At 42.0% G+C, this 10,821-nt stretch overlaps 1 protein-coding gene across 1 annotated transcript in view; it reads right to left on the bottom strand.

The window, feature by feature from the left end:
* The window catches only part of LOC109304550 (protein CMSS1-like), a 52,835-nt gene that overhangs the window by 35,378 nt on the left and 6,636 nt on the right, over window positions 1–10,821 (bottom strand). Inside the window, exon 2 of the mRNA XM_019527225.1 lies at window positions 5,731–5,834. Within this exon, the coding sequence (XP_019382770.1) occupies window positions 5,731–5,781 (51 nt within the window). The 5' untranslated portion in view covers window positions 5,782–5,834. The remainder of the gene's footprint in view (window positions 1–5,730; window positions 5,835–10,821) is intronic.

The following is a 10,821-nucleotide window of genomic DNA, read 5'->3' as shown; positions in this document are numbered from 1 at the left end:
GTTTTGGAAGGCTCTCCCACCACTGTCCCTCTGTTATTAACACTTCTCATACCTCTAAAAGCAGACCAACCATAGAGGCTGTATACACTGATATTTGAGCTAGTGATCCCCTCATGGCTACATAAAAACTGTTTCAAGTCTTGGCTACTGAGGTACTCATTTTTCTTGTCTGAAACATGGTTGTTGTTCTTTTTCTATTACCTTGTAAGGGACATTGGCCTTAAGAAGGCATAAAATGTTCTGTATGACTATAATGCCTATGCACAGCGAGAAATTTGCATTAGAAGCTTCCTAATGATGGCCTGCAAGTATCTGAGGAGTGTGAGCATCACAGCTAGAGATAAGGCCTCTGCAGCTTAACTGGAAGGAAATGGGCTGAAGCAGGAGAAACAACTTGAGCCCAAAACATATTTGCAAGTCTTCTCCCCACTAAAATGGGGGAAGCCTCATAATCTGGAACGCTTGATATGGGACTGGACAAAGTCCATAATAAATGTCTGCTCAGGAATAACGCTGCACTGGCACTTAGGAAGAGACTGGAAGGAAAAAGAACAGCACAGACAGACTTGGAGCCATGTTGCAATGGCAGCCCCTACATTCCCAATAACAAGGGGCTCCACAGAGCAGAGGGAGACTGAAGTACTGTTAATAAAGCATTGGGCTCCTTGAACCTTTCCGTGTGCTTCCTGTGGGATCTAGGATGTGATGCATAGAATCATATGTATTATAGAATCATCAAAAATGAGGGTTGGAAGGGACCTCAGGAGGTCATCTAGTCCAACCCCCTGCTCAAAGCAGGACCAGCCCCAACTAGATCATCCCAGCCAAAGCTTTGCTTAGCCAAGTCTTAAAAACTTCCAAGGATGGAGATTCCACCACCTCTCTGGGTGACCCATTCCAGTTTTTCACTACCCCCCTAGTGAGAAAATTCTTCCTAATGTCTAACCTAAACTTCCCTGGCTGCAACTTGAGACCATTGCTCCTTGTTCTGTCACCTAACATCACTGAGAACAGTCCAGCTCCATCCTCTTTGGAACCAACCTTCAGGTAGTTAAAGGCTGCTGTTAAATCCCACCTCAGTTTTCTTTTCTCCAAACTAAGCAAGCCCAGTTTCCTCAGCCTCTCCTCAGAAGCCATGTGCTCCACCTCCTGAACTTTTTTCGTTGCCCTCTGCTGGGCTCTAATTTGTCCACATCCTGTAGTGGGGAGCCCAAAACTGAACAAAGGACTCCAGAAGTGGCCTCACCAGTGCCGAATAGAGGGGAATAATCACTTCCATTGACCTGCTGGCAACGTACGTACCAATGCAGCCCACTATGCCATTAGCCTTCTTGGCAACAAGGGCACACTGTTAGCTCATATTCAGCTTATTGTCCACTGTAACCCCAGGTCCTTTTCTGCAGAGCTGCTTCCCAGCCAGGCAGCCCTCAACTTGTACTGGTGCATGTACTGTACTCTTAGATTCATGGTTCAAATAAACCTGAGTGCAGAGTCACAACAGGGACAGTTACTGGAAGGGGCAGCATGAAAAATGAGTTAAAAGACCAGGAATCTGAACAAGCGCATCTGGCATGAGAAGAGGACGAGAGAGAGATGCTGACACATAGATCAGGGTATAGGTAGGTGCAGTGACATGGACGTAAGGCACAAGCCATGAATACAAACAGGAGGGCAGGGTGGGAGGGCAAAGCAATGGCTGTGGGAAGAAAGCCAGAAGCAGAGTGACAGACAAAGCAGGAAGGACCAAGGGCAGCAGCAGGCAGTGGTTAGCAGCAGACGGGGGAAGATGAGGGTAAGTTACTTAATCAGTTATTTTCTGGAAGTCCATCTTCTAGCCATTCTCTCTCTACTGGGCTCATCTAATAGAGGATGCACCCTAGCCCCTTGACAAGTATCTGAAGATTGTGCCCTCCTCTTAATTATTTCCTCTCTTTTTACACTGAGTCTGCACAGGGGACTTTATCAAACTCTGGTTACTGCTGCTGAGAGTTTGCTGCTTTTTAAGGATGAAAAGAATGTTACATGAGAAGCTGCAGAACAGCAATGGCTTTATCTGACTCTCTTCTCTTTCAGAGTGGATTACGGTGAGATAAGTCTGGGTCCTGACATTCACACAGTTCCTTGAATCCTTAAGGATGCTTTCTCCTATGGCAGGGGTGGGCAAAACGTGGCCAGATGCGGCCCGCCAGCCCATTCTATCCCGCCTGCGGGGCCCCTCAAAAATGTAGCAATTTAATATTTATCTGCCCCTGGCTGCTTGTCATGCATCCCTCGATGGCTTGCCAAAACCCAGTATGTGGCCCTCCGCTCAAAATAACTGCCCACCGCTGTCCTAGGGGATGGTCAGGAGCTGTAATTTCCATTCAGCTGGAAATCCAGACATTTTAAAACTAGAACAAAAAATAGAAATGGCAAAATTTACCATTGAACAAAATTCCTGGGATCACTGAGCTTGGAATAACCTAATTCCACGCACTGTTTTGACAAGGTGAAGATAACATTGCTTCAGTGTTACTGTTTTGACTTTTATGTTTTGTTGTAAATAATATAACAAGTCTAAATGGAGCATTCCAACTATTACACCAAGGCATTTACATGCATTCCCACAGGAAAAAAAAAAATCACCAAAACATTTCAATTTTGTCAAACGAGTATTTTCTGATGGAACATGGTTCCACTGGAACAATTGTTTCACTTCACATTTTCTGTCCTTACATGTACACAAAGACTCCTTTTATTTCCACTGTTTTGGTGACATGAACATGGCAATGCACTTGGGAGTTTAACGACCCTCCCTTCATCTCGAGGATGGGCCACATTCTCATACCATGTAACTGGAGATCATTCCCAAGGAGAAAAATCCTGCTCCCAGTATCCTTGATATAAAGGAAGTATATCACTGCAGTTAATGGGGTTCACTGGAGCTGAGAGTGTTACTCTGGTCTTGCAATAGTACCTCTTTCCTCCCCATCCCACATTTCCAGTGTTATTCAGAACCAAACTTTGTCATTAAGTTTTCCTTGATGTTCAGGCTGGAAGTTTCTTTCTGTCCAACTATTCCTGTTCCATCCCCTTGTGCGTTTCCGGCTGTCCACAGACACTCAGGAAAAACTGGCCATAGGTATTCATCACAAAGTCACCATTTGGCACAACTTTTTAGGCAGAAACTAAGCCCTCAGTTTGACCTAGTCAAAGAATGCCATCACAGAGCCAGTCATAGGCAGACCCTCTCCTTTTTCGTCCCATAGAATAAGGATGATTCCACTGGCCACTTCATGAGTTTCATCCACTTGCTATCACCATACCTATAAAAGAGCCTGTTCCCTCTGTTCACTCATTCTGGATACCATTCAATTGAAGCTGGTTTTACACATGTGACACCACTGACTTTATCTGTGTGACTTCCAATTCCAATCTGTAGGAGAGGAGGATCAAACTCTGTGCTGGTAAGTGTCTTTTCTGTAGGAAGTGATCCTGGATTCTTGCATTTTCCATCCCTTTCCACCACTTAAAAAGGAAACAGTTTCCCAGGTGGATAGTTTCCTCTGTGCTTTGCCTCCAATCCGGTCTGCCTTAGGAGCCTTCCTCTAATCTAATGCACAACATTCCAAGCAGCCATTTGAAATGCTAATATTTTAATTCTCTACTATTTTTTAGTAGCTTGTCTAGACTGTTAATGCTAACCTTTGTGGTATCAATAGTAAAAATCCTACCATGGGAAATGACTCGCGCCATTTTGGTGGGACCAAAAACCTGGTAGGCCAGAACTCTGATCCCTCACTGAAGACCTGTTAAAGAGGCAACATAGCCCAGCAGAGAAAGCTCTTTGGCCCAGATTCTGGAAATCTGGGTTCTGTTCCCAGCTCAGTCACTCACCTGTTTGTTGACAGCCCACTTCTACACCCTCATCGATAAAATATGGATAATTTTTAATTCATACATTGAAATTAAAAAGAAACTGTGGAAGAGAAATGAACTGTGATGAATAGTTTTAAGTTAACATATCTTCTGATGACTGGAATCTTAGGCATCTTATCCAGAATCAATTTCTAACCTTTCTGAATATATTAGTCACCTTCTCATGCGTGTTCAGTGGCTTTTTGCACACTGCTTTAAAAATAAAAGCCATTTGTATTTTTTCCTTCTGAAAGACACAGTACAAACAACCCACTACTTTCTGACCTGGCCCCATGTGCTCTGTACATTTTTATACTATTTTTACATGGAAGTTTTAAAAATGCAGAAAAACAGGAAATTTGTGCTGAGACCCTTGATTTATGAACTAAATGTCATGAATTCCTTGTTTGTTAATCATAGACTGAACATAAAATATTTCCTGTGTTACGTTCCTGATGCAGCTTTTCTTTATGTTGCCAAGTTACTAGAAATCCAAACGTAAAGTGAAAACATTCATGGGTGCATGTGCATGTGCGTGAGAAACCTTGCAAGCCAGTTAGGCCATCGGCTCTGAAGTTGAGATTTAGTGACAAAATAAACATATCACTGCCACTTTAGAATGGAGACGCATTATTCATTTCATTCTAGGCCTGCAGACAATCTGAGAATTAAATAAACTATCCAAACAGTCTGTGGATTGAAAATAGAGTTGTGCCTAATTCTATTTAGTTGTCTCCTGACTGGCTTCCAGACAAGAAGGCCACAACAAAATACCTTCTGGACTATCAATCTAACAAGACAAGGGAATCAAGTATGCAATTTAGTACACGAGAAAAACCTTAAAATGATAGTCCTTATCATTCTGTGCACTGTTGGCACATGGAGCTTCATGGCTGCCCATGGAATAAAATTCAAACTCCCCTGTTCCAAACACTCAGACTTCTGCTCTTTAAGCCAAAGGGCAATCTCCATTATTATTGTGTGTCCTAAGGTCAGAGTGACCAAAGCCTCTGTGTGTGGCACATGGCAGATTGGGGAAAAGGCAGGCAGCACAGTAGTAGATGGGACAAGAGGCAGAAAACAGAGCAGTAGACCAGGCAGGGGAAGGGGACAAGAGTGGCCCCTGGGGAGGACAAAGGGTTACTTTGTGGTACACCTGCCAAACAGGTTGGCCTCCACTGTCCTAAGGCAAAAAAATAAGCAATCCTGACTCCTCCCTGTAGGAGGCAGTAAAACAAGGAGAGTAGCTTGTTCACTGCAACATCTTTCTCCTTGTTTAAAATATTTAATTTACGCTAATGGCTGTAAAAGTTGCTGTACTGTCAAAATCAAGATAGGCACAGGAGGGGTAAAAGTAATGTAAACTTTCTTGACATTACTCCAAGTGCCTCAATTCTGACTCCTTCCGTTCTTATGGCCCACTCAGTCTTTAGTCTACTGTTAGAGACTCATGTGAAAGGTGCTAATTTGGGCCAAGTGTGGCAGTGACACTTGACATTACAAACTAGAATGCTATTACAAACTTACTACACATATGTCAGTGGATGGGCAGGCTCAGCTGTACCACTGCATGTTCATCTTAAACATAGTCCTGAGGAAAGAGGTTGTGGCCCCTACTGAAACTATATAAAACTAGAGTAAAATAATTAACTGGAATCTCCTAACATTCAAACTTGATAATTTCCAAGGAGTACAGCAGCAATCAACAACACAACAGTATTAAGCAAAGATCAGGATCTGAAGTAAAGAATAATGCTCCTTATTTAGAGAGAAAAGCTGAATTTCCTTATTTTTATAGTCTCAAAGTTCAAAACTGTTGCAAATCTTACCAACCTGTTTTCTTTTCTTTGATGCAGCAGGTTTGGAGGCCATGTCTTGTTTCATTGCTCTAGTTGTAGTGGTTGCTTTTTCCACTTCATCATCATCATCAGAAGGATCTGAGAAAGAAATGCCATTTTGTTACATAAACCTACTATAGCGTTAATATTTCATACCTATTCAGGAGCATGGGGAAAATAAGGTTGTCATAGTGATACCACTCTAAATTTAAACCTTAAAGACAGCTCCAACAGCAAGTAGTAATTTCACAGTACAAATGGTAGCAAAAGTTTACTTTCAAAGCACAATAATTTCACTCCTCTGTATAATATTTACTCTAGACAACAATACATTTCCTGAGCTCCATGAAATTCTTCAAATCTGCTGCTGCTTGCAATTTCCACTCCTTCCAGAAACCTCACTAAAATTCAGCTAATTGCCAAAAATTTATTCAGTCATTGCTCACTGAATGAGCACACTTCAGGCTTATTGACATCTTTCTGCTCTAGTTCAAGACAGGTAAAAGTATTTCCCTCAGCAATAGTTCAGGGTTTTCTATATTCAAGAGTGGACCAATTCCAAAGAAACTGCTGTTAGACAAACAAATCAGTGACAACACTACAGCTAAAAACCAGTGATTCAGGCCACAGGAACACTGGGAAAAAAATCTCTGTCTTTGCGAGGTTTGCCAACACTTCTCATGGACTAAGTCAGCTTCTCCCACAAAAGACAAATGAAAAAAAAATCCAAATGGCTTTACTGATATTAATTACTTACAAGAACAAGAATGTTAAACTTGGCATAGTGTCCTAGTTTATATAAGTATATATTCAGATCTACATACACAATTGTGGACTCTGTGAGTCTCATTAAGGATAATTAGCTCATGGCACCATTCCCACAGTTGATATAAAATGACCACAAGGCAGAAACAAGCATATGTTTTGAGACAAAGCATTACAGATTAAGGGGAAATCCTTTCATCATCATCGCCAATTATAAAGAGTGCAAAACACAGGGAAGAAATACTAGCAATGGAGGGAATCTGTTCACAGTAATGTTACAGCCCTTCATTTCAAGTAGATTTTGTATTCAATTAAAAAACTCTCTCCTAGAGATCCCCAATTACTCTGTTGCCAATTGCCAGAAGCACCATTATCTAAGTCCAGCTGAATTAGCAGAAGTAACTAATCAATTTACATATCCAGTTATTTGGGGACTCTTTATTTTTTCTGTTTCCTAATACCTATTAGGCAAGTGTTGGAATCAGTCGCACTCTCAATCTAAACTTAGCAATCACCTATTGAAAGTTCTTGCTTTTTATTTCAGGTAGAAACAGAACAGTTCTTTAAGCATCAAACAAGCATGGGAGACATGTCTATTATGATGTGACATGAGTGTGAACCAGAAGCAGTTCATGCTTTCAGGTTTAGGGGACTTAAGAGAGACAGTAAAGCAAATGTAGCTAGTATTTAAAGTGGTAAACAGATAAATTCACCGTGATTCACTTATGGAAAAATAAAATGGAAGACAGAGGGATGGAAGGGGACAGGTAGCAAGGAGGCAATTAAACCCTATTTCAGAAGCACAACTGTGTACATTCAAACTCTCCAAAGGAAGCCTGGAGATATTTAGAACCAGATTTTTAGGTGACAATAGGACAGTAGTTTGGAACATTTTGAAAACCCTACTATACACAGGAGCTATCAATAAGTGTATGCGTTTATGCCTGGAAAGTATAACATTCTAACTTTAATGTCCTCTCATGACAGTCAGCAACCCTAAAATTAGGCTTTGGACAACAACTCGAGTTTAAGCTGTCAGAGTCTGAAAGCTAGTAACTGAAGAAAATCAGCAAACGCTCTGTAACAGATTGGATGCCATCTGTTATGAAACCGTTTTATATACCATGTTTTCTCAGATACAAAACATGTAATTCCCCCCAAATCAGCCCTCCCCAACAAAACTGGGGTGCATGGATTAAGCAAGGAAGCTGATTTTCTCCCGCTATAGAAGCACACTGCTTTGATTCCTGCTCCACAATGAAACATCATTACTATTCAGGCAGTCAAGGGAATCATTTGACTTAATGGCCCACTGTTCTTCACTCGACAGGTGTTAACCATCAACACTCTTTTTTAATAGTCTGGATGATCTTGCCAAGAAAGGTCAAACTAACTTTTCTTCTGGCAATCTTGCCAGTCTGTTAGCTGTTCCTGTTAACCTAAACAGGCAAAGTAGTGAGCCAGCTAAAGACATGGCTCTACCCCTGCTCTATGCAGCCATGACTCTAGAAAAATCTTTTTCTCCTCATCCTGTCTTTCAAAAACAAGGTGTGTATTATTTTCCAGGGAGTGCTGTATGTGAGAAAATACAGTAGATTGGATTTATGGACAGCTACGCTCACTTAAGAATTGCGACAGGAACTGAAAAGAGAAATTCCATTCTAATTTCTCAGCAGTTCAACACGAGCAATAATGACCACTTTAAGAAGGTCATATTAACATGTTATTGAATTTATATTTAGACCAAAATGTAGGGAAGAGACAAGAAGTATCATTTGCCACTTACGCAGGAAGAAGATGGATCCTGAAATTTTGAAGGGAAATTGAACAAAATACAAGCTCAGAACTGCAGCACTAGTGTGGTGACACAAAACAGACCTCACCTGGAACACTGAGTCACAGGCCTGCAGGAATGATCTACGCATCCCAAAGCAAAGTTTGCAAGATGTTGACTGAGGTTAATTAGGCGCACAGGAAATGTTTAGCAGCCATTAGGGGTGACTAGGTCAGGGGACCCAGAGGTTTCAGTTTACAACATTTTAAACTATCAGTTTTATTCAACTATGGGCAGTTTGTTTTAGTAAAAAACAAAAATAAACACAAAACCCCCCATGTAAAGTCCTATGGAGCACAATACTGTGAAACAACAAGTAGGGCAGGGTACAATTTTGTGGATTTAGCAGATTAATCAAGCTCAATCTCATCTCAAAAGCTTAGATATCAGTGCCCATTGGATTATTTCTCCCTGTCCTCCTGATAATACCTTGAGATACACTACTAAGCATTTCCCCCTCTCTGCCAGCCAGCAGTGGTCCCGCAGCCTGCCTAACATTATGTCCTTCCAGTCATGTTGGACCATTAGATGTCACTCTTCATAAGCATATGCTGCTGATGTCCTCTGGTACATTTTGGAAGTTTACATACATGGTTGATGACCTAACTATATCAGAACACTTACCCCTACCAATTTCAGGATAATATCATCTCCTGCCCTCCAGATCATTTGTCTACCAGCATGATTTTTATGGCTCACCTTGACGGAACAGCTTCTCTGGCCAATGCAAGAAGCCAGTAGTGGCATCTAAAATAAGTTATGCTTCTGCTTTTGTAAGTTCATCCTCTATTCCACACCCTCCAAAGCTTGCAGAGCTGCCAACTTGTATACAAGCTGGTATAACCCTGCAGCCTTTCCTACGCCCTGGTTATGTGACTGCAGTCCATCCAAGGGCTCAGTCTTCCCTTGCAACTCATCCAATCCAATACAGCCCATTATGGAAAATATTTGCTGCTACTTGATGTAAGTGCTGAATCAGTTCCTTCTCAGAATACTCCTCCTCACACACTGCAATGAGCAGGCAATGCAGAGGATGCAGCTAGCCAAGGAAAACTAACAGCTATCTTTAAACATTTCTTTATAAATCCTGAGTTGGCATGTCCAGAAAGGGGAGGGAGAGGGGCCTCTAAAAGCCAATAATAAATAACCGCTAAATTAAAAAACTGCTGGTTATGCAAATCTAAGACAGGACAACCAGTTTCCATAATATAACCTCACAAACAATGCGCCACCTGTTCACTGCCTGTCTGAATTTTGGCCTACATTTTATGATGCAACATCCTTCTCTACTTTCAGCTGGGTATCTAAAGGAGATGTGCCAACCTCTAAAGGAAAGCCCTAAACCATAATGAAAAACGTCTCCTCTGCAAACATCTCCCATCTGGATTTGTCTTTACAATGAACTATTTCTTATTCTAAATGACATCTGAAGAAGCTACCTATTCTGGAAATAGACATTTCTATCTCAGCAATACAGTAGTTGGCTTTGAACTATCATTGCTTGTGACACCATGTCAGCTCTAGCTCTCCTGATGGTAGAAAGGTTTTATTATATGTGTTTAAGTGCCACAAAGCCAGATTTGTGGCCATCCTTATACATGGTAAGTAGTACCTTACTCTGTATACAGTTACTTCTAAGTCAGTGGGACTACCAAAGGAATAAAACCCTATTCAGTGGGTGCATCTACACATGCCATTAATGCGCAGCAATAAACTGCAAAGCTCTGTAGTTTATTGTTCCTGGGCACATGGTTTCCACATGTGCCCAGACTACAACACAATGAGCCGGGTTGCAGCAGCCTTGGCTGGCAGAAAGACACAGGGAGTCAAACTACCAGCCCAAGGCTGCTCGGACTGGGCTCAACATGCTGTGGAAGGGCTGGCTGGGGCACAAGGGGCTAGCCAGCAGGAAACCCCTGCACTGAAGCATCCTGTTCTCCAGTCACCTGGGTCACCATCTACACATGCACTGCTGCACATGAAAAAACTCCACAGCAGGGTAGTACTTGTATTAACAAGTAGTACCACTGTGGAGTTTATTAATTTTGTGCACACTGATCAGAGAGCACATGTAGACACCAAGATGTATACTGCACAGTTAATTAGTCAACTGTGGAGTAAATATCTCATGCAGACATGCCCAGTGGGTGCATCTACATGTGCACTTTACTGTGGAGTTGACTAATCAGCTCCACAGTAAAGCATCACCATCTACACCTACACCAGTATTAGGACACAGCAAATTAACTAACTGCACTGTAAGATAAGACTGTTGGGGTCAGTACTATTTTATGGCAGAGTACTTAACTGCCAAAACACATGTGCAGATGGTGAAAGGCATTGGCTGAGATACAAGGGTGCTAAAGTGCTGGGGCTGCCTGCCACCTAGCCCTGCTCTTTAGCACCCTTGTGCCACAGCCAGCACCTCCACTACCTGATACTGCTACGCATAGCCCAGGGCTGACTCCCCAGACCCTCTGCCAGCCC

Source organism: Gavialis gangeticus, unplaced genomic scaffold, assembly GCF_001723915.1.
Source record: "Gavialis gangeticus isolate Ggan-Ray unplaced genomic scaffold, GavGan_comp1, whole genome shotgun sequence".
Lineage (NCBI taxonomy): Eukaryota > Metazoa > Chordata > Crocodylia > Gavialidae > Gavialis > Gavialis gangeticus.
The sequence above is the reverse complement of the archived record's forward strand: the minus strand, read 5'-3'. Positions and strand labels throughout refer to the sequence as shown.